The sequence below is a fragment of the Anomaloglossus baeobatrachus genome, chromosome 1 (assembly GCF_048569485.1).
Source record: "Anomaloglossus baeobatrachus isolate aAnoBae1 chromosome 1, aAnoBae1.hap1, whole genome shotgun sequence".
In the NCBI taxonomy this organism is placed as follows: domain Eukaryota; kingdom Metazoa; phylum Chordata; class Amphibia; order Anura; family Aromobatidae; genus Anomaloglossus; species Anomaloglossus baeobatrachus.
Window position 1 is genome coordinate 476269080 of NC_134353.1, and position 24067 is coordinate 476293146.

General features: G+C 47.8%; 1 protein-coding gene across 2 annotated transcripts in view; it reads right to left on the minus strand.

The window, feature by feature from the left end:
- The window catches only part of OCEL1 (occludin/ELL domain containing 1), a 64342-nt gene that overhangs the window by 15924 nt on the left and 24351 nt on the right, over positions 1 to 24067 (minus strand). For both annotated transcript variants that reach the window (XM_075338228.1, XM_075338222.1), the window contains exons 3-4: positions 14024 to 14195; positions 9764 to 9814 (exon numbers count right to left, since the gene is read on the minus strand). In XM_075338228.1, the coding sequence (XP_075194343.1) occupies positions 9764 to 9814; positions 14024 to 14195 (223 nt within the window). The remainder of the gene's footprint in view (positions 1 to 9763; positions 9815 to 14023; positions 14196 to 24067) is intronic.

Genomic DNA, 24067 nt, shown 5'->3' on the forward strand with positions numbered 1-24067 from the left:
TACTCTATTTTTGAGTAAAATGTAAATTGTTCTTTTATTCTATAAACTTCTGAAAATGAGAAATGGTCAAAATAACAAAAAAATGCATTACTTTCAAATCTCAAATAATGCAAAGAAAACAAGTTCATAATCATTTAGAAACAACAATACTAATTTTTTACCTCAAGAAGAGTTCAGAAATCGATATTTTGTGGAATAACCATGATTTTTAATCACAGCTTTCATGCGTGACCTCATGCCACCACGGGTGGCGCTGCAAAGCATCCCCCATCCCCATCCAACACCGCTCCTGGGAGAGGAGAAGTCGCAGGAGGGGTCAGCGGCTGAGACCCCCAGCCACCACTGCCATCGGTGACGCTTCCCAGGGACCCTTCACCCTCCTTCCAACCCCGTCTACACCAGACAACCTTGCACCCACCTGTTTGTCTTTTCCTGTAGCTGACGGGGCCACGGAGCTGGGTCAGGCCAGTCACAGCAGCAACCCCAAATACCACTGGCCTGGTGATGAGTAACCCCCTTAGGCCCTGTGGGGCGCTACATATACATACAGACAAATGTATATACAGAGCACATACAAATTGGCACATACATATTCAGAGAAAATACATACACAGACATGTATACGCACAGCACATACCTACAGATACATGTATAGATAAAGAACATACATACAGACAAGTATACACACAGCACATACACACATGTATAAACACAGCACATACATACAGATACATGTCTGCACACATACATTCACAATAGAGAGCTTAAGGCTACTTTACATGCTGCAACACCACTAGCGATCTCATTAGCGATGTGAAATTCTAGATCGCAAAGTGCGATCTGTCGAGATCGCACATGCGTAAAATGACACAGGTGCGATCTCAAAAGATCGCACTTGCGATCTAGAATTTCACATCGCTGAGATCGCTAGCGATGTCACAGCATGTAAAGTAGCCTTAACTCTCCTGTTTTTCAATTCTTGTAGACTCCTGCAAGGTACAGGATCTTTAGTTACATCATGGTCACATGACCGCATGACTGTGATATCACCAAAGGTCCTGCTATAGTCTCAACAACTGAAAATATATGCTTTTATCAATATAGTTTCTGTTGTAAACCCTGATGGTTTCTGAGACAGTGGTGGCTTGGGTTCGAATTCCTGCTGTCGGAGTACTTTTATAGAAGCGATCTCATCTAAATTGCAAAGTATTTGTAAAAATAAGTAACTTTACAATTTACTTCTTATTAAAATATTATAGATATAATAATATATTTTATTCCCAAGAAAAGAAGGATTATTAATTTTGCTTATTGCCGAGGTCACATAGGCAAGGAGTACATGCTTGCAAGGTCCTTGGTCTTTGCTGTTCAGTTCTTTGCTATTTAGCTTGTAAGTGCTTCTCTGAATCTATTCAGATAACTGGATATGTCTAGCCTCAGTACTAGAGATGAGCGAATAGTGAAATATTTGGGTTTGGATTATGCTATCAGAATACCCAGTACTATTCCAGTATTTGTCATGAATAATGAATCTAATGAAATTCAATGGGGAACCTGAGCATTTTTCTGTGAAATATTCAAGAGCTTGGGTTCCCCATTGACTTGCATTAGATTCATTAGTCGTGATGAATACTGGAATAGTACTGGGTATTCTGATATCATAATCCCAACCTGAATATTTCACTATTCACAATAGCATAAACATTAGTGCATGCCCTCATCATCTCCCGCCTCGACTACTGCAATCTCCTGCTCTCTGGCCTCCCTTCCAACACTCTTGCACCCCTCCAATCTATCCTAAACTCTACGGCCCGCTTAATCCACCTTTCCCCTCGCTATTCCCCAGCCTTGCCACTTTGCCAATCCCTCCACTGGCTTCCCATCGCCCAACGACTCCAGTTCAAAGCATTAACCATGACATACAAAGCCATCCATAACCTGTCTCCTCCCTACATCTGTGACCTAGTCTACCGGTACCTACCTGCACGCAACCTCAGATCCTCACAAGATCTCCTTCTCTACTCCTCTCTTATCTCCTCTTCCCACAACCGCGTACAAGATTTCTCCCGTGCCTGCCCCATACTCTGGAACGCTCTACCTCAGCATATCAGACTCTCCCCTACCGTGGAAAGCTTCAAGAGGAACCTCAAGACCCACCTCTTCCAACAAGCTTACAACCTACAATAACCCTCAGTCCAGTACACCACTGCGCAACCAGCTCTGTCCTCACCTATTGTACCATCACCCATTCCCTATAGACTGTGAGCCCTCGCGGGCAGGGTCCTCTCTCCTCCTATACCAGTCTATTTTGTACTGTTAATGATTGTTGTACGTATACCCTCTTTCACTTGTAAAGCGCCATGGAATAAATGGCGCTATAATAATAAATAATAATATTCGCCCAATTCTACTCAGTATCCCTGGGCTTCATCTATGAATCTGCCTCAGGTAGCAACAATGGAGAGTGCACAGATCAAGTGAAAGGTTCAACCTACCCACCAGTCTGGACTGTCAATTTTCAGAATCTGACAGCAGGATGTTGGGAGGCAGATGAGCTGTGCTCTCCAATGATAAAAACGTGAGACAATCTCTTTAAAATAACAGAACAATCACTATATGGTAGCATGGCAGCTCAGTGGTTAGCACTACAGTCTTGCAGCACTGGGGTCCAGGGTTCAAATCTCGCCAAGGACAACATTTGCAAGGAGTTTGTATCTTCTCCCCATTTTTACGTGGGTTTCCTCTGTGCTATATGTTTTTCTCCCACACTCCAAAGACATACTGATAGGGAATTTAGATTGTGAGCCCCAATGAGGGCAGCGATGATCATGTCTGTAAAGCGCTGTGGAATTAATAGCGCTATATAAGAGCCTAACATGAATAAATAAAATATTCACCATACCTGATGCGTCTATGGCACAGTGGTCTCCAAGAAAAAGAGGGTTCAGATAAATATATATGTAAACTGGTCCTTTTTTCATCCCATAGAAAACAGATGGTAAAACGTTCATCGCATGCACGTTGTTCAATTCCTAAAAATTGAACGTCAGGTTGTTTTTCGTACCCGGGGTAGCACACATCGCTGTGTGTGACACCCCAGGAACGATGAACAGCAGCTTACCTGCGTCCCGCATCTCCCGCCGGCAATGCGGAAGGAAGGAGGTGGGCGGGATGTTTACGTCCAGCTCAGCTCCGCCCCTCCGCTTCTATTGGCCGGCTGCCGCGTGACGTCAATGTGACGCCGAACGTCCCTACCACTCGAGGAAGTGGTTGTTCGCCGCCCACATCGAGGTCGTATGGACGGGTAAGTACGTGTGACGTGGAGTTACTCGTTTGTGCGACACGTTCAACAAATTGAACGTGCCGCACATACGATGGGGGCGGGTACGATCGCATACGATATCGTATGCTGGATCGTATGGTGTAAAGCAGGCTTTACCCTCCTTGTGGAGTGTGTCAATGACTGCCTTCTGGACATCTGTCAAGTCAGCAGTCTTCCTCACGATTGTATTGCTTACTGAACCAGACTAAGAGACCATTTGAAATGCTTAGGAAGCCTTTGCAGGTCTTTTGTGTGGTAATTATTCTAATTTTCTGATATTATGACTTTGGGGTTTTCATTGGCTGTAAGCCATAATCATCAACATTAACAGAAAGAAACACTTGAAATAGATCACTCTGTGTGTAATGACTCTATATAATATATGCATTTCACTTTTGGTATTGAATTACTGAAATAAATCAGCTTTTTGATGATATTCTAATTTATTGAGATGCACTTGTATTTGTTATTTGCACATTAGTAACAAATTAAACAAAGTTAACCTATTTTTTTATAGTGCATAGTGAGCAGCTTGAAAAAAGAAACAGTGTACACTAAATATCAAGGCCGGCTCCAGGTTCTCATGTGCCCTGGACCAAAAGAGACTCAGTGGGCCCCATGCACACAAAGACACGTACACAGATATGTACACATACAGGCATACATACATATACATATTTGAAGACGAATTCACAAAAATACATAGAAAAACACAAAATATAGACACAGCCATAAACACTGACATACATAGATATGAACACACCAATATATTAGAGATATTTTTAAAATGGTGAAGCCAGCAGCAGCTTCACTCAATTCCTCGCTTGTGTCCATCAAGCTCCTCCTTGGTATGTGGCTGTGTGGGCCGTGCTGCATTATGGCCTTCACTAACAGACATGGCCGCACACTGTGCACACTGAGACTGCTATATATACATCACAGGAGGGGCTGTGGCTTACAGTATATACATCACAGGAGGGGCTGGGGGCTACAGTATATAAATCCCAGGATGGGCTGTGGCCTACAGTATATACATCACAAGAGGGGCTGGGGGCTACAGTATATTCATCACAGCAGAGGCAGCAGGCTACAGTATATACATCACAGGGTGCTGTGGGCTACAGTGTATACATCACAGGAGGGGCTGAGGCTACAGAATATACTGTACATCACACGGTAGGCGTGGGGCTACAGTATATAAATCACAGAAGGGGCTTGGGGCATAGACATTACTGGAGGCCATACATCATAGGGCAGGCTGGCGGCTACAGTATATACATCACAGGAGGGGCTGGGGCATACAGTGTATACATCACAGGGGAGGCTGGGGCTACAGTATATACATCACAGGAGGAGGGGCTGGGGCATAGACATTACTGGTGACATACACATTAATGGGGGGCATATAGGGGCATACACATTACTGGGCGGGCATACACATTACTGGGCGGGCATACACATTACTGACAGGGATACACATTACTGGGGGTATACATATTTCTGAGGGGCATACACATTACTGGGGGGCATATATGTTACTGAGGGACATACATGTTACTGAGGGGCATACATATTACTGGGGTGGCATATAGCTCTGGGGGCACACACATTACTGGGGTGGGTGGCACAGAGCTCTGGAGGCACATACAGCTTTGGGAGCACATATAGCTCTGGGGCGGCTCATGCAGCTCTGGGGGCTCATACAGCTGTGTGTCGCACACGCAGCTCTGGGGGACCAATACATTTCTGGGAGTGCGCACATACAGGTCTGAAGGGCCACATGTGGTGCCCTGGACAAGCCAGGATGTCACAGGTACTGCAACAACACACCCCACACCCCGGCTAGGCACACCGAAGTCAAACAGAAATCCTTGTTGCCTCCCTCCAGGGGCTGATGTCCAAACCAGGGGGTGGGCCAGGTGGTTGGCCCCGCTCACCGAGGAGTTCACAGTCCTGGAGGCGGGAAAAGGAGTCAGTTAGTTTTGAGAGTGAGAGAAGTGAAGTGGTAGAGGAGCAGCCTGACTGTGTCCGGGTGCGTGGCCCAGGCACATACAGCAAGGTTGGCAGACGGTGGTGACCGTCTGCAGGAGAGGCTGATTAGAGCGAACCGTAAGGACCGGGGACGGGCGGTGGCCCGACGGTACCGGATCGGGGAGCGAAGAGAAGCCAGCACCATTCGACAGTCCTGGAGGTGGGAAAAGGAGTCAGTTAGTTTTGAGAGTGAGAGAAGTGAAGTGGTAGAGGAGCAGCCTGACTGTGTCCGGGTGCGTGGCCCGGGCACATACAGCAAGGTTGGCAGACGGTGGTGACCGTCTGCAGGAGAGGCTGATTAGAGCGAACCGTAAGGACCGGGGACGGGCGGTGGCCCGACGGTACCGGATCGGGGAGCGAAGAGAAGCCAGCACCATTCGGCAGGGCCTACGGACCCTGACTAGGCTAGGAGTCGCCGTAAAACCGGTCAAATCCGTTAGCGAAGGGAACCTCCAGGGTTTCCCAGCAGTCAAGACCCGATTGAAGGCAACAGCTCACACCGTAAAGGGAAACACGGTCACCGCCAAGGCTACAGTTCCCAGGGCCAGAGCCTGCGGGCAAAAGGGGCTCCCTCAGCATCCATCCAAGCTGGGGAGCGGGTTACCGGTGGGAAGCCACTGGAACTGTAAACACAACACAGGTGCAGGGAAAGGCAGTCACCATCAACCTACCGGGAGGAGAACAACCGCAGCCGCCTGTGGGACCCGTCCATCCAGCCGTTTGTTTGACCAGAGACTCCGTGTAAATTACTGGCTGAGTGAGTACCACCATGCCATGCGGCACAGCGCTGCCCCCGCGACCCTGCACCTCACCAGGTCCCGTAACCCGCTTGTCATCCCTAACCCTCCCCGGGGCCCCGGGACAACCAACCCCCCTACCCACGGAGGGGAGAACCAACATCCAAGTTGCTCTCTGTCATCACTCCCGGGATCCCCGTCCAGAGCAGCGGTGGTGTCACAACTTCACCACAACCGTGGGTGGCGTCACGGACAATATCCCCAAACCACACACCACCCCCCTTTCACTCACGGGCGAGGAACGCCGCTCGAGACCCCGGGATCCGGCCCACCGCTCGGGCCACCACCGAGCAGCAGCAGCAATAGCCGGACCCGAGCAGTGGTTGAGCACAGCGTCCCCTCCTCCGCCCGCGACAACTCGGCGTCACGAACAGGATCTTACCGCTCTGCCGTCTGGTAGAGGTGCGCCTTGTGAAAATTGCAGAAAATCTTGAGAAGCCGCCAGTTTGGGCGCGAAAAGTCCCCGCTTGAGTGTCTTCCCGAGTAGTGGAGGCACGAAAACTGAAACCCCGCCCCTGTAGAGGAGGAGCCAGGAAAAGATTAAGGGGGACTGATGGCGTCTAGCCGCATGTAGCCCGCGGCTATAAAAGCAGTCAAGACCCGATTGAAGGCAACAGCTCACACCGTAAAGGGAAACACGGTCACCGCCAAGGCTACAGTTCCCAGGGCCAGAGCCTGCGGGCAAAAGGGGCTCCCTCAGCATCCATCCAAGCTGGGGAGCGGGTTACCGGTGGGAAGCCACTGGAACCCTAAACACAACACAGGTGCAGGGAAAGGCAGTCACTATCAACCTACCGGGAGGAGAACAACCGCAGCCGCCTGTGGGACCCGTCCATCCAGCCGTTTGTTTGACCAGAGACTCCGTGTAAATTACTGGCTGAGTGAGTACCACCGTGCCATGCGGCACAGCGCTGCCCCCGCGACCCTGCACCTCACCAGGCCCCGTAACCCGCCTGTCATCCCTAACCCTCCCCGGGGCCCCGGGACAACCAACCCCCCTACCCACGGAGGGGAGAACCAACATCCAAGCTGCTCCCTGTCATCGCTTCCGGGATCCCCGTCCAGAGCAGTGGTGGTGTCACACCTTCACCACAACCGTGGGTGGCATCACGGACAATATCCCCAAACCACACACCACCCCCCTTTCACTCACGGGCGAGGAACGCCGCTCGAGTCCCCGGGATCCGGCCCACCCCTCAAACCACCACCGAGCAGCAGCAGCAGTAGCCGGACCCGAGCAGTGGGTGAGCGCAGCGTCCCCTCCTCCGCCCGCGACACCACACATACAGCTCTGGGGGGCATAAATCTCTGTAGGGACACATACAATTCTGGAGGGAGCACATACAGCTCTGGGGGATGCATATACAGCTCTGGGGGCCACACATACAGCTCTGGAGGGCCACACATACTGCTCTGGGGGACCCATAGCTTAGGGGGAGGCCATACAGCTCCAGCTAGCACATACAGCTCAGGAGTGGCTGATATAGACCTGAGAGGTCAGTATGGGGGCACATACAGTTCAGAGCGGCGCATACAGCTCAGGGGGCACATGCAGCTCAGGGGGGTGGGAACATGCAGCTCAGGTAAAGGGGCCCAAACAGCTTGGGGGGCATACACTGTGTGCAAAAACTAGATGTGGTTCTGCACTGACCAATATACGACCTGTTCACAATCCTGGGGAGGAGCGGATTAGCAGCAGTATTCCCTTATTAAGGCTCCGGTCCTGAGTGCTCGCTGATGAAGCAGGATAGCTGTAGGTAAGAGGAACCGTGTAGAAAAAAAGTCCAGCGGCACACCGAATCTCCGGTAAAAACTTTCCTTTTTTATTAAATTAAATGGTGCATATTAAAAAGGCAGTGAAGGAATCAGGTGCAGCATCCCTCACGGACGACGGCCGTTTCGCATTAAACACGGGTCCAAACACTGTACTGGGGATGTTGGTTGATGCTGCGCTGCGGCTGCTATTTATCTTTAGGATGGGAGCACAGCACACCGCTTGTTAGCTCTGCCCACAGATGAACTTCAATGCACCTGCACGCAGCGTTCATCAGTGAATGCTGGGTGCAAGTACGAATTTGAAGGGTCAGCAGCCATTAAAGTGTTCTGGTCTGATTTCTGATAAGAACACGGCGGCCCCCTCAGAACTGACTGTGGCTAGTGGGCCCCCCCAGGCTGTCCATGCACTTGCCCGGGTTCACCGGATGCTGACACTGGCCCTGCCAAAGGTCAGCATTGGATGGCTTTAATCTACAGGCCTCAGGCAGTGCTGTATTAAAAACAGACATAATTCAGAGATCATTGTGAACATTCTGTGCAATCCACAAATACAATATAAAGCTCTATAACAGAAAGAAGAAGCCATATATCAACACAGTCCAGAAATGCTGCTATCTTCTCTGATTCAAAGCTCATTTAAAATAAGCTGTGAGCTGTCATTAACCCCTTACTACAACAATTGCCACCGCACTAGGGCAATCAGGATGAGCTGGGTAAAGTTCCGGGATTGTCACATCTGATGGATCCAATGGATGCGACAATCCTACTGACTGCAGGTTGCTATTTTGAGGTTGGGAGGAGGACAATAACTATGAGTCCTCCCCAGCCTGAAAAAAACAGATCCCAGCTGGCTTTATCATAGCTGCATATCAAAATTGGGGGGTACCGCACGCCGATTTTAAAATAATTTATTTAAATAATTTTAAAAAAGCCGCATGCAGTTTCTCTTATTTTGATACACAGCCAAGATAAATGCAGGGCTGGGGGCTGCAGCCTGAAGCAGTATGCTTTATTTGTGCTGGGTATCACAATATGGGGAGACCCTATGCCGTTTTTTTTTAAATTATTTATTTGTGCACTATCGGTACTGCACACAGTGTCTCTGAAAAAAGCAGTTAGGCACGCTGTTACACAGGGTGGGTGTCTGACTGGTACCAATCAGGGACACCATGACTGTTGGTGGGTGGGGAAAGCAGTGCATATGTATGAAGGATAATGAGTGGCCCCTGAAGTAGCGTTACAGCCGCACGGGACACTGGTAAGTATAATGCATCTGCATTTCCCTTGTTTTCTTTATTCTTCCTTTTTTTTCATTACCTGAGTCTCCATATTTGGATAGGTACCCGGAGTTCTGTGAGAACTCCATGCCTGGGTTCGGGTACTTTTGAACCCGTGCGGATCCAGACGTTTACAGTCCGGGTCCACCCATCACTAGTTAGAACAAATCCTGCAAAGATATAATGGGAGGAAAGTTGTGCAAACACAACTTTTTTGTTCATTTTTTTAACATTGGAGTCTATCGAGAATGAGTCCGTTAACTGATTGGTATTTAGCCATCCGTTTTTATTGAGATTGTAGTGGATCCATTACAAATGGAAGATAAACATAAATCCATTAACGGATCTGTTCTCCGTAGACTCCCAGGTTAAAAAATGGATCTGGCAGATATAATTTTGCTAACGGACCTCTGGAAGATCCGTTGTAATGGATGATTACAGTACATGTGAACACATCCTTAGTTTGTATGTATTATTTCTCCATTTACTCCTAAACATTTTTGATATACCGCTCTGTGGAGTCCTAAATTGATTTTCATTTTTATTTACTTTCTACTTACATTTTTCTTCTTGTCATATTTTTCAGTGATGGCTCTGATTCTATCTGAAGCCTGTAAGAATAAAACTCAATATTTATCATAGCCATTCAGATATTAATGTTGGTAATTCTAGGTTACACTGTGACTCTGAGTGGTAGAGAGTATTTCACAGCATTAGAATAAGGGGATTGTTATATAAAGACTATTTATGAGTTATTAGAGCATGGATTTTATAGGAAAGGCAAGGCCATGTCTTTGATCCAGCACATCATCTGGCTGCCCATGCATTACAGAGCTGGCCATTCATTTACGTGGCTGGGAGTTGGACAAGGCAGACCCATTTCCATCAGATGACTGCTAAGCAGGTTTGTGATGGGATGTCTTATGGCACGACATAGTAATTATGACAGTGCAGTCAAATGTTGCCTCAGTCATACCTGCCCACTTGGAACTCACACAGATGCCAATGTATTCTCATTGACAATAAGAGACAATTCCCGGTTTTTAGGCTGCTCTGTGGAATGAAGACCCTTGATACAGTGATATGGGTAAACAGTTTTTATTCCACAACGCATTTCAATGCCCGATTTGCGTCTTTCTCAAGTGTAAACACCAACTATACAGTGCACACAAAGGCAAAGGGGAATTTAAAAAGCCAGAATTGGGCACCAAGGATAACTAAAGAAAAAACGCTCACAAAGAATTTGAAAAAGTAGGGAGGAGAGGGTAAAAATGGGGAGGGTAGCAAATAATGTGGAAAGACGTGGAAAAAGAGATAGTCAAGAGAAAAAGGGACATATGAAAAAGAGAATTATCAGTTATGTACAGTCATATGAAAAAGTTTGGGCACCCCTATTAATGTTAACCTTTTTTCTTTATAACAATTTGGGTTTTTGCAACAGCTATTTCAGTTTCATATATCTAATAACTGATGGACTGAGTAATATTTCTGGATTGGAATGAGGTTTATTGTACTAACAGAACACAGAAAATGTGCAATCCGCATTTAAACAAAATTTGATCGGTGCAAAAGTATGGGCACCTCAACATAAAAGGGACATTAATATTTTGTAGATCCTCCTTTTGCAAAAAATAACAGCCTCTAGTCGCTTCCTGTAGCTTTTAATGAGTTCCTGGATCCTGGATGAAGGTATATTTGACCATTACTGTTTACAAAACAATTCCAGTTCAGTGAAGTTTGATGGTCGCCGAGCATGGACAGCACGCTTCAAATCATCCCACAGATGTTCAATGATATTTAGGTCTGGGGACTGGGATGGCCATTCCAGAACATTGTAATTGTTCCTCTGCATGAATGCCTGAGTAGATTTGGAGCGGTGTTTTAAATCATTGTCTTGCTGAAATATCCATCCTCTGCGTAACTTAAACTTCGTCACTGATTCTTGCACATTATTGTCAAGAATCTGCTGATACTGAGTTAAATCCATGCGACCCTCAACTTTAACAAGATTCCCGGTGCCGGCATTGGCCACACAGCCCCAAAGCATGATGGAACCACCACCAAATTTTACTGTGGGTAGCAAGTGCTTTTCTTGGAATGCCGTGTTTTTTTGCCTCCATGCACAACGCCTTTTTGTATGACCAAACAACTCAATCTTTGTTTCATCAGTCGACAGGACCTTCTTCCAAAATGTAACTGGCTTGTCCAAATGTGCTTTTGCATACCTCAAACGACTCTGATTGTGGTGTGCTTGCAGAAACGGCTTCTTTCGCATCACTCTAACCTACAGCTTCTCCTTGTGCAACGTGCGCTGTATTGTTGACCGATGCACATTGACACCATCTGCAGCAAGATGAAGCTGCAGGTCTTTGGAGGTGGTCTGTGGATTGTCCTTGACTGTTCTCACCATTCTTCTTCTCTGCCCTTCTGATATTTTTCTTGGCCTGCCACTTCTGGGCTTAACAAGAACTGTACCTGTGTTCTTCCATTTCCTTACTATGTTCCTTACAGTGGAAACTGACAGTTTAAATCTCTGAGACAATTTTTTGTATCCATCCCATGAACAACTATGTTGAATAATCTTTGTTTTCAGATCATTTGAGAGTTGTTTTGAGGAGCACATGATGCCACTCTTCATAGGAGATTCAAATAGGAGAAGAACTTGCAAGTGGCCACCTTAAATACCTTTTCTCATGATTGGATACACCTGCCTATGAAGTTCAAAGCTCAATGAGGTTACAAAACCAATTTAGTGGTTTAGTAAGTCAGTAAAAAGTAGTTAGGGGTGTTCAAATCAAGAAATTGATAAGGGTGCCCATACTTTTGCACTGGTCAAATTTTGTTTAAATGTGGATTGCACATTTTCTGTTAGTACAATAAACCTCATTTCAATCCAGAAATAATACTCAGTCCATCAGTTATTAGATATATGACACTGAAATAGCTGTTGCAAAACTCCAAATTGTTATAAAGAAAAAAGTTAACATTAATAGGGGTGCCCAAACTTTTTCATATGACTGTAAACTAATGATCTAGTGGTGAGGTCAGGAGAAAAGAAACGGGAATGATCTGGTGGAGCTACAGAGTTGAGAAAGACGCCAGCCCATCATCAAAACATGTTATAGGATAAAAATCATATTTTTATATCTCTGGATCAAAGAATTTCATTCGGTACAGCAGCCTAAACACTATGAATTGTCTCTTCCTGTCAAAATCCCTTGCGGGAGCTTATCCCTCAGCCACGAGGCAGCAGCAACCATTCAACAGCTTTTATAAGAGTTGTGTCTACGCAACTCCTTCAGATGAAAATAATACCTGGATCATTTATATCTTTTTAGAAAAGTATCACTCTATGGTCTGGTGTTCTATTTTTGTATACATTTTTATCTAATGTATTCTCATTATCAGCATTTGGTTTGGGGTTTTTTTCATTTCATTTTTTCCTTGCAGTTTTGGGTGCATAAAAAAACAGCAGCATGTCAATTGTTGGTGCGATTTTAGCCCTTCCAGGCATCAATTTAACAAAAAACGCATGGCAAAAAAATGTACGAAAAAATGCACCAAAAATGCATCAAAAAGCATGTGTTTTTGGTGCGTTTTTCTGCCACTAGGTGCGTTTTTTTGCAGAAAATGTCTGCAGCTAATCTGCAGCATGGGCATATACCCTAATGGAAAAAAGGTAATGCTTTATTTTGAAATTTATGGGGTTTTTTTTACATTTTTTTTACATTTTATCCTATCCTTGTAAGTAATATCATCTTACAATTAACACCATATCCCTGATTTTGTTCCCCTGCTTGTAGTAATGTGCCCATTCTTCTCCTCATCTTGTAGCAATGTGCCAAATTTTGTCTTCATCCTGTAGTAATGTGCCCATCCTTGTCCTCTTCTTGTAGTAATGTGCCTATCCTGGTTGCCATTTTGTAGTAATGTGCTCCACCTTGGTCCCCATCATGTAGTAATGTGCCCCATCCTGGTCCCAATCATGTGGTAAGGTGTCCCATCCTGGTTCCCATCCTCTAGTAATGTGCTCCATCTTTGTCCCCATCCTGTAGTAATGTGTCTATACTTGTCCCCATCTTGTAGTAATGTGCCCATTCTGGTCCCCATCTTGTTGTAATGTCCCCATTAAGCAGTGATGTCCCCTTTCCTTTTCCCCTTGTAGTAATGTCCCATCTTGCAGAATGTTACCTGTTGTGCTTTTCTTCACCTACACACACACACACACACACACACACACACACACAAAATATGTGTTTGAGACCCCTGCTATATATCCTAGTATACACCTATATAGTGGGGTACATCAAAACCCTGTGCATAAGATGAGAGGTTTTCCCAGTGTATATGTCAAAAGTTTCCCCATTATTAAATGTGAATAAGGCCTAATTTATAACTACAGGGAAAAAACTGTGTTTCAACTCTTAAGGATAAAATGCATGTTGTGTTTTAAAGTATTGGTTTCTCATTTTGATTGTATACCTATCCTAATGATGGAGTTTTAACTTATTTATCAGATTAAATTGGATGGCTTTACCCCCAAAGCTAGCAAACAATTTTTTTTCTTTTTTTTTGCTTTTCCAGTACACATGATCACTGTGGGTTCTGTTGAACTGAGGACCCCTCAGATATATTGCCTAGTTTTGATAATTCATAACTGTATTAGTCAGAAATTTCTCAGGGAGCCAAATTACAGATCCATACCATACAGATCTGTAACATGGTTTTGTGCATGTTCTTTTTAGAATAATTTGTAAACTACCATATATAAATCCAGGTAAATATAATACTTCATTGTCAGGGATAGGATAATTACTTACCCTGTGACTTTGGGATGTGCTTATTAGCTTTTCCATCATGTTATCCAGCTCTTTAAACTTCAGTAGGGCACCTCTAACTTCTAAATACAGATCCTTATATTCTGTATATTGATCATTAAACACAGCTTTATATTTCTCCCGTTCCTCTGCATTCTTGATTTCTGGATACTTGCTGCAGAACAGAGAATATCATACAAAATCACATTTCAAATAGTCGTAAGAACTTGCAATAAAAGGTCTCATTCTTGGTAATACAAAGAACATGCTAAGGAGGGAATCGCGTAGATCGAATTGAAAATAATTGGGTCAATTATAAGACTATGTTCACATTGCGTTTTACTCTACATTCAGGAGTATTAGATCACGTCTTGGCAACTGCTTCCAATAGGCGGATACTGCCGCAAATAAAGTCGGAACACACAGTGATTCTTTCTGTATTATTACAGTCAGTGGCCCGATCAGCGCATATGCCCAAATCCTGTTTTCCAGGACTGCAAAAAGAAATTACAAAAAGAAAAATGCGTTGATGCAAAGGTTTGGGCACCCCTTGAGATTTGTGTGCTCTGATAACTTTGATCAAGGTTTCAGAACTTTCTAGCCTGTTAGAGTTCACAGCTTTATAAAAACAGCCTCCTCAAATCTGGTGCTAAAAGACAGCAGCCATGGGTTCTTCTAAGCAGTTGCCTAACACTCTGAAAATGAAAATGGTGTAGGCCCACAAAGCAGGAGAAGGTTAATAGAAGAAGAAGCAAAGTGTTTTCAAGTTGCCCTTTCCTCAGTTTGAAATGTAATTTAAGCCCGCTTTACACGCTGCAATATATCTTACAATGTGTCGGCGGGGTCACGTCGTAAGTGACTCACATCCGGCATTGTAAGTTACATTGCAGTGTGTAACTGCTACGTGCGATTGCGATTGAACGGTAAAACGTTCATCACATACACATCGTACCTTTCTCTGGAATTTAACGTCAGATTGTTCATCATACCCGGGGTAGCACACATCGCAGCGTGTGACACCCCGGGAACAATGAACAGATCTTACCTGCATCCTGCAGCTCCCGGCTCACAATGCGGAAGGAAAGAGGTGGGCGGGATGTTACGTCCCGCTCAGCTCCGCCCCTCCGCATCGATTAGCCGGCTGCCGCGTGACGTCGATGTGACGCCAAACGTCCCTCCCACTCCAGTTAGTGGACAATCGCAGCCCACATCGAGGTCATATGGAAGGTAAGTATGTGTGACGGGGGTTAATCGTATGTGCGGCACGTTCAACAAATTGAACGTGCCACACATACGATGGGGGCGTTGCAAATCGCATACGATATCGTATGCGAGATTGCAACGTGTAAAGCAGGCTTAAGAAATGACAGTTATCAGGATCAGTGGAGGTCAAGATAAATTCTAGAAGACCAAGCAAAATTTCTGTGAGAGCTGCTCGTAGTATTGCTAGAGAGGCAAATCAGAACCCCCATTGGACTGTCAAAGACCTTCAGGAAGAGTTAACAGACTCTGGAGTTGTTGTACATTGTTCTACTGTTTAGAGACACCTGCACAAATATAACCTTCATAGAAGAGTCATCAGAAGAAAACCTCTGCTGCATCCTCACTATAAAATTCCTAGTCAGAGGTATACAAAAGAACTTCTAAACAAGCCTTATGCATTTTGGAAACAAGTCATATGGACCCATGAGGTTAAAATAGAACTCTTTGGCAATAATGATCAAAGGTATATGTGGAGAAAAAAAGGGCACAGAATTTCAGGAAAAGAACATATCGCCAACCATTAAGCATGGGGCTGGATACATCATTCTTTGGTGTTGTGTAGCAGCCAATGACATGGAGAACATTCCAAGGGTAGAGGGAAAAATGAATTCAATTAAATTTCAACAAATTCTTGATGTAAACATTACACCATCGGTAAAAAAGCTGAAGTTGAAAAGAGGATAGCTTCTGCAAGTGGATAGTGATCACACTTCAAACTCCACAATAGATTACTTCAAAAGCCGCAAGCTGAAGGTTTTACAATGGCCCTCAAATTCCCCTAATCTGAACATCATTGAAAATCTGTGGCTAGACCTCAAAAGAGTAGCGCATGGAAGACGAGCCAGGACTCTCACAGAACTAGAAGACTTTTCCAAGGAAGAATGGGTAAAAGTCCCTCAAACAAGAATTGAAGGACTCTTGTCTAGCTACAAAAAACATTTACAATCTGTGATACCTGCTAAAGTGGGTACTACTAGGTACTAACCATGAAGGGTGCCCAAACGTTTGTATAAGCCCATTTTCCTTTTTTGTTCATTTTAAAATGTAAACAATTAAAAAGGTTTTTTTTCCTTTGCCTAAAATACAAAGGAATTGTGCCATCCTTAACTTTATGCCTTTTAGAGATCATTACATCTTCAATTTACTGAACTGTTCATAATACCAGCAATTTTGACCAGGGGTGTCCAAACTTTTACATGTCACTGTACCAGGATCTAATTCAGTAAGGCAATTGACTCACTGGAGTTTGAGATGAAAGCCATGTCACTACAAGAAGATAGAAATGTGACGCCGTGGCCTATCAGGTCGTCACAGGGTATTGTGCAATCTGCCCTTCTGCACAGTATCCACCCTCCTTGGTTACGAATCCTGTTCCTTTGGTGTTGCTAACAGCTTAGCCAATCAAAATCCTAGAAACACTTTACACTGAACCTACCAGACACACCATCGGGGGGGCCTGAAGGGAATAGGGCCGCCCATATGGGGGGTTGGTAAGGGGAAAGTGAGGAAAGTGACAGTTGAGCTTAGAGTTGAGCTGAAGTTGAGCTAGAGGAGAGAGGTGGAGTGGTGACCCTCGTGAGGAGAGGTCACGGAGCAGAGCTCCTGTGTACTAGGTGGCAGACGTTGGTCTGGGCCTGGTAGGAACTGGAAGCCCGGTTGCAGGGGACAGTGCAAAGGGGCACGGACTGCCGAGGAGGGCGGCCGGCGGCCTTGAGCTATCACCGGACAGGGGCCAGGGCACGACGGGGTACGTGGACCCTAGGCCGGAAAGTAGCTTCACACGTTTTGGTAATTTACCCTACGCGGGTGAAGACTTCAAGTGTCATCCCCAACCTGCTCCAAAATCGGGGTATTAGGGCACTGATGGGATAGGACTTTCCCAATGCAGTCCAAAGAAATCCTATGCGTGAACCCTGAGAGAAAGCTCACTCCATTAGCCATACAGGTGAGCGGGACCTGAAGAGTTTTATACCCACAGGCCCAACAGAGACAGAGGTTCCAAGGACAGGGCCACAGGCTAACAGCAACATCAAGCATGCTCCCTAAAAGCTGCAGTGGAGCTCAGAATTCTGGTTTACAAGCTGTCGGTGTTGTTATTCCTAGACTGAGTGAGTACACTGAAACACCCCTGTTCATACCCCAACGGTACCCAATCACCAACCATCTGACGGGCCCCGGGACACAAACATCAGACTGCCACACCACTGTCACCGGGCTCCCCAACGGCAGCAGTGGTCCCTCACATTACCAAGCATCATGGGTGGCGTCACAAACTTTTTAATCCCCCTGTAAATATCCCCCTTTTTACTGAGTGGCCGCACGGCCCCCGGGTCCGGAGACCCTTCGAGTCACCGCAGATCCGGATCCGAGCAGCCCGGCTGCTGGCACGGGGGCGGCACAGAAACATTTAGCATAAAGCATATGTCCTGACCTGGCATTCATCTAATGTTATAATGTTATACATTTTCCATATGAGAAATGTTATTGCAATTTGTTACAAATTCAAGACCCCAGATTGTCATTAAATAGAAACCATGCCTTGTATATTATATAACTACATTGTCAATGAAATAACGGTTTAATTTTAAACTGTGACGCGCCTCCATCTTTTCTGTAAATATTATGTATAAGAGGGCAGCTACTGAATTTTTACTGTAGATTCCTGCAAATTACTTCTTAGATCAGCGTACAGAATGTACTAGAAGAGTCAGGAACTGGATACAATGCTTATCTGTGCCATTGTTTAAACTGGCCAAATATTCTGCATGGATAATAGCTGAGAACTGTCTGCTAGCTAATTGTTGTGTCCTTTAAAGCAATCTTTCTGGGTCACAATACATTTCCAAGTAAATGCATAATACATAAAAATTCCTGATGTATTTGGTGAACAGCTTCTCAAAGTACTTTTTGCACAACAGTCTGGACAACGTCTAAAAAGACTGGTGAGCTAGAAGCTATTAACGGGGTTGTCCATATGTGACTGAAGACATTTTCTTTCACTTAAATGCATGTTTTTGGGGCTAAAAATAATTGTTGCAATTGAGTTTCATTTAAATTGTTGCATCATTTGTCTTTTAAAGGCTGCTCGGTTCCCTGCACATTCCAATTTGATGTGGTCATAAATCACTTCAGAAAAGTATGGAATGGTGGTGTGGGGCCCCGAGGTTCGGTGTCGGTGCAGCGGTGCATTACCTTCAGGGACTCCACGCGGCTGGATCTTGTCACAGGTAGGAAATCCTCTATTTTGATTGTCGTGACGCCACTCTCAGAATTGCGGTCAGTGGGGACCGCCACTGCAGGTTAGGGGTGCCTGGGGCTGATAGTAGGTGCAGTCAGTTGTAATAGCCTCCTGAGAGTGAGGCATGCCCCAGGGTCCCGTGTAGGTGTGTGGAACTACAAGTCGCAGAATGACTCACACGCACAAGCAGGATGTCTTTCAGGGATTTTACTCACTGATGGTGGCAGGGTGAGTAACCCGGGCGTAGCTAGGATGAACCAGGCTGGAACCAGGTGTCCTTCAGGCTGACTTATGAGGGTGGCTACCAACTCGCCTTCCTTAGCCCGTTGTGTTTTGGGGTAACCCCTGCTTGAAGCCCTGCTGGGGTCGCCCAGGGAAGTTGCTGGTGCCTCTCTCCCCTTCTTTTTGCCCGTTTGCTTGTAGCCTGGACCAGGTCACTCCGGCTGCTTGCCTCCTGTGAGCTATGGGCCCTCACTTTGCTACGTGGCTGCGGACTCTGTGGTGTTGTCTTGGGGGTGTAAAGTGCCCCCTCTTGCAGGTTTGGCAAAGGACAGGTGGATCTATCCCTGCCCCGGGACCTGCTACCCGTTTGGGCCTGGTACCTCCCTGACAGTCTCCTTACTTTCCACTCCGTTGCTCTCTCTTTAGCCGTGTGTGGATTTCGGGCAGCACTACCAGGTGACCGTTCTCCCCCGTCGGTAGTCACTGCGCGTACGTTGTCAGAATTGTGTAGAGCTACAGGGTCTGCTTCTGCCCTCCCTGAACTTCACCACTCCACTGTCTTCGGCTCACTCTTCCCTCCTCTCCTGTTCTTGCCTACGTCACCTAGCAACCAGGCTCTCCACCACACCCCTCGAGTGGAGATGGAGGCTTCGCCCCCTCCTGGGATCCCCAGGGGTCCTCTCAAAGGTAAATGTGTGAGACCTGATCACTATGCGCCTGTGTAGTCACACCTCGGTCAGCCTTCTGGATTACCTGTTTTGTACTGTCCCCAGCATGGGTGCAGTACTCAGTGGTGCCTGACCAGGTCAGGGGCGCCACATTCCCCCTTAGTTATCACCAGCACGTCCTCGGGCTGCAAGACAACATTTTAAAATGCGTAAAACAGTAAAACATGGTAAAACGTTTTAAAACCATCAGGTACCATACATCACCACCCTCCACCCACAAGTCCGTTAACCCACCCTAAACCCTCTCAGGCGGCAGGTCACCGGTTTCTTTTGGTAACCAGGTCTGGGCCATCAGCTTCCCCAGACCTTTCTTCCCATCTGCCTCTCCCGTTGGCCGCGCCTTCAGCCACTTCTGGCAAGATGTAGAGGCGGCTTTCATGGTCTGGTGGTTTCAGGGTATACCTGGCCTGGTGGAGCCGCGCCTTCAGCCTCTTCTGGCAGGATGTAGAGGCGGCCTCCACAGTTGGTGCTGACCAGGTACCCTCTTTGTGGTGGAGAGCCAGGCCCCATAAACAGGCGTGCTCCCTGGTAGTGGTTGTACCTCTGGGGTAACTATAAACACTGCGAGAGTTTGTGGCTATAGCCAGTTCATAGCCTTAAGGTTCATGGGTTAAAGTGCAAAAGGGTTTCTCACATAAGTTCATGTGGGCACATGCTTGAACTTGTAAACGTTGCAAAACTGTACGTTAACTTGCTGTACTTCTTACTTTACTTTACATGGACTTTGCTCCTTCTTCCTCCTTACCAGGGCTTGGGCCTGTAGGGCTGTGGCACCTGTCGTCATCATCTGTAGTGGTTTCATCAATGAGTTCTTTGTATTTTCTTTCCTCTTCTTCTGTGTCTGTTTCTTTTTCTCTTTCTTTATCTTGTAGTGTTGAGACAGCAGGGTTACTGCAGGGATTTCTGGGGCATGGTGTGACATCTAGTGCGTACCATCCGCGTTCTCCTTGGTGCTTTGTAAATTCTACTGAATCTCCTATCTGTAGGTTTCTTCCTGGATGTCCTCTAGGTAAATGTGCTCTAACATCCCTTCTGTTCACAAAGATGCCCTCTTTTACACCAGGTGCTACTATAAAGCCATATCCAGACTTTAGATTGAAGTCTTCTACAACTCCTCGACAAAGTGGGCCTCTGACTTGCGATTTGGCTCTTCTCAAGGACCGCTTTTCCTCTAAGTCTCTGGCCGTGACCTCGTCCTTCTCCTCGGGAGACTGCTGTGCAGGTGGATCCCTTGTCCTGCTGCGGCGCCGTGTCCTGCGGGCTGGGTCCTGCCTGGCTGCTATCTCACCGCTTGCAGGCTCCCAGGTGATGTAACTGGACAGATCTTCCTCAGCGGAGGATGTCGGGCCCTCTTCATCCCAGCGGGAGTACGGCAGCATCTCTGGCTCTTGGACTGGTGCTGCATCCACTGCTGATGGCTCTGGGGTCAGCTTCTCAGCTTCCTGGCCTCCCCTCCCCCTTAGTTCTTCTGGGCACTCCTCTTGTGGCAGCGCTAGGGATGGATTTTCATCAGCAGGCCAGGGCGGGGGACTCTTTTGCATGAATGTTGCAGGAGTCTTCCTGTGAGTATGCGGAGGGAGCAGATACCGGTCCACCATCTCCTTTGGGAAGTGGGCCTCTAGATCAGCCTTCAGCTTCCAGTATTCGGGGTCCTCCCCCAGCAGGGACTTCCTAGCAGGGACTTCCTTGGGCTGGGGAGCGGTGTCTGCTCTGGCCTTGCAGGCCGGGGTAAATAATGGTACAGTCTTGTCTTGGCGGGCCGAGCCTGGCGTGGCAGCGGCCTGGTCTTGGCGGGCCGAGCCTGGCGTGGCAGCGGCCTGGATTGGCGTCGCAGCTGCGATGGGATCTGTGCGGGTCGGGCTGGGCGCTTCTGCGGCCTGGATTGGCGTCGCAGCTGCGATGGGATCTGTGCGGGCCGGGCTGGGTGCTTCTGCGGCCTGGATTGGCGTCGCAGCTGCAGCCGGTCCTTGGCGGGCCGCACCTGACGTGGCTGCGGCCTGGTTCAGCACCTCACTTGCGGCGCGGACGAGCGTCGCTGCTGCGGTGGGGTCTTGGCGGGCCGGGCCTAGCATGGCGGCGGCCTGGGTCAGCGTCACACCTGCGGCGTGGAGGAGGGTCGCGGCGGCAGCCGGATCTTTGCGGGCCGGGCTGGGCATCGTTGCGGCGGCCTGGGCTCGGCGGGCCGCACCTGGCGTGGCTGCGGCCTGATTCAGCGTTGCAGCGCCGGGCGCCTCTTCAGGGACCGCGGGCATGGCAGCAAGGGTCGGGGCACTCGCGCTGACAGGGGCAACACAGGACTCACCCATCGGTAACATCGTCGGGGCCTGAGTCGTCGCCGCTCGGTCTGGCACTCGTCGTGCGGTTCCCCTCTCGTAGGCCTGAACCGCCGCAGCCATCTCCTGCAGCTCCGCACGTCCCTCTCGGATCTGCTGCACGATCCTCGCTTCCAGTCGGTTACTGAACTGGGCAAGCTCCCAGGACCACCAGGCAGCGGAACCCGGCTCTGGGCTCCTATCTTCAGACGCCATCTTCACCACGCCGTCGCCGCTCTGCAGATCTTTTCTCAGCAGCAGACCTCCGACTCTTCCTTGCAGTCTCAGTGCCAGTTCCTTCACTGCCTTGAACTCTTCTCCCAACAGCAGGCTTATCAGTTTCTGCTCTGCCTTTTCCAGCAGCAGGTTTCTGGCTCCCTTTCCTTCCCGACGTCTCTGAACGCCTCCGCTCTCATCACTTGCGAGACCAGGACTCTTCAGGGGATCTCTGGGTAGCCACACCTCTTCGTGGGCGGTAACTTCTCCCAGCGCGGGCTGCTGTTGTTTTTCAGCGCGCTTTTCATGGTGGCAATATGGCGGCGCTTCCAATTTTCCAAGCGGACCGCCCAGGCACATGGTCACCTGTCTGAACAGGTCTAGTCCTTATCCTGTTCGTGACGTCAGATGTGTGGGGCCCCGAGGTTCGGTGTCGGTGCAGCGGTGCATTACCTTCAGGGACTCCACGCGGCTGGATCTTGTCACAGGTAGGAAATCCTCTATTTTGATTGTCGTGACGCCACTCTCAGAATTGCGGTCAGTGGGGACCGCCACTGCAGGTTAGGGGTGCCTGGGGCTGATAGTAGGTGCAGTCAGTTGTAATAGCCTCCTGAGAGTGAGGCATGCCCCAGGGTCCCGTGTAGGTGTGTGGAACTACAAGTCGCAGAATGACTCACACGCACAAGCAGGATGTCTTTCAGGGATTTTACTCACTGATGGTGGCAGGGTGAGTAACCCGGGCGTAGCTAGGATGAACCAGGCTGGAACCAGGTGTCCTTCAGGCTGACTTATGAGGGTGGCTACCAACTCGCCTTCCTTAGCCCGTTGTGTTTTGGGGTAACCCCTGCTTGAAGCCCTGCTGGGGTCGCCCAGGGAAGTTGCTGGTGCCTCTCTCCCCTTCTTTTTGCCCGTTTGCTTGTAGCCTGGACCAGGTCACTCCGGCTGCTTGCCTCCTGTGAGCTATGGGCCCTCACTTTGCTACGTGGCTGCGGACTCTGTGGTGTTGTCTTGGGGGTGTAAAGTGCCCCCTCATGCAGGTTTGGCAAAGGACAGGTGGATCTATCCCTGCCCCGGGACCTGCTACCCGTTTGGGCCTGGTACCTCCCTGACAGTCTCCTTACTTTCCACTCCGTTGCTCTCTCTTTAGCCGTGTGTGGATTTCGGGCAGCACTACCAGGTGACCGTTCTCCCCCGTCGGTAGTCACTGCGCGTACGTTGTCAGAATTGTGTAGAGCTACAGGGTCTGCTTCTGCCCTCCCTGAACTTCACCACTCCACTGTCTTCGGCTCACTCTTCCCTCCTCTCCTGTTCTTGCCTACGTCACCTAGCAACCAGGCTCTCCACCACACCCCTCGAGTGGAGATGGAGGCTTCGCCCCCTCCTGGGATCCCCAGGGGTCCTCTCAAAGGTAAATGTGTGAGACCTGATCACTATGCGCCTGTGTAGTCACACCTCGGTCAGCCTTCTGGATTACCTGTTTTGTACTGTCCCCAGCATGGGTGCAGTACTCAGTGGTGCCTGACCAGGTCAGGGGCGCCACAGTGGCCAGAAAAAGGGCAAGAAGTTTCGACATATATTGTCATAAAAACGTGTCGGCTCGAGTTAGGAAAAAAGTACAAAAAGAGGACAGTAGAAGATTGGAAACAGTGATTTGGAGCAATGAGACAAAAAGCAATAGACTAGGCTCTGATGAGTGTAAATTGGTCTGGAAGCAACAAGGGAAAAAGAGGGCTAACGGATTGAGAAATTGAAGGAACTGACAATTCAGTAGAGGAAATCTGATCATACAGGGTTGTTTCAAAGCCAAAAGCATTGGATACATGACTAGGATTGATGGTGGTCTCAATGCTGAGCTATATGTGAGTATCCTACAAAATGAGTTACTTCTAGAGCTGGGCGGACTCGCAGAAAACCGGGACCAGTGGGTCCCTGCTAAAATTAAAAAAAATCCGGAATCCAGTACCCATATGAGTCTATGGGGACCAGAATCTGGAGATTAAAAATGTTGGTAGATGGGATAGGGGGGTAGCAGTGCGCGCAGTGTGCTTACCAAAGATCTGCGAAAAGC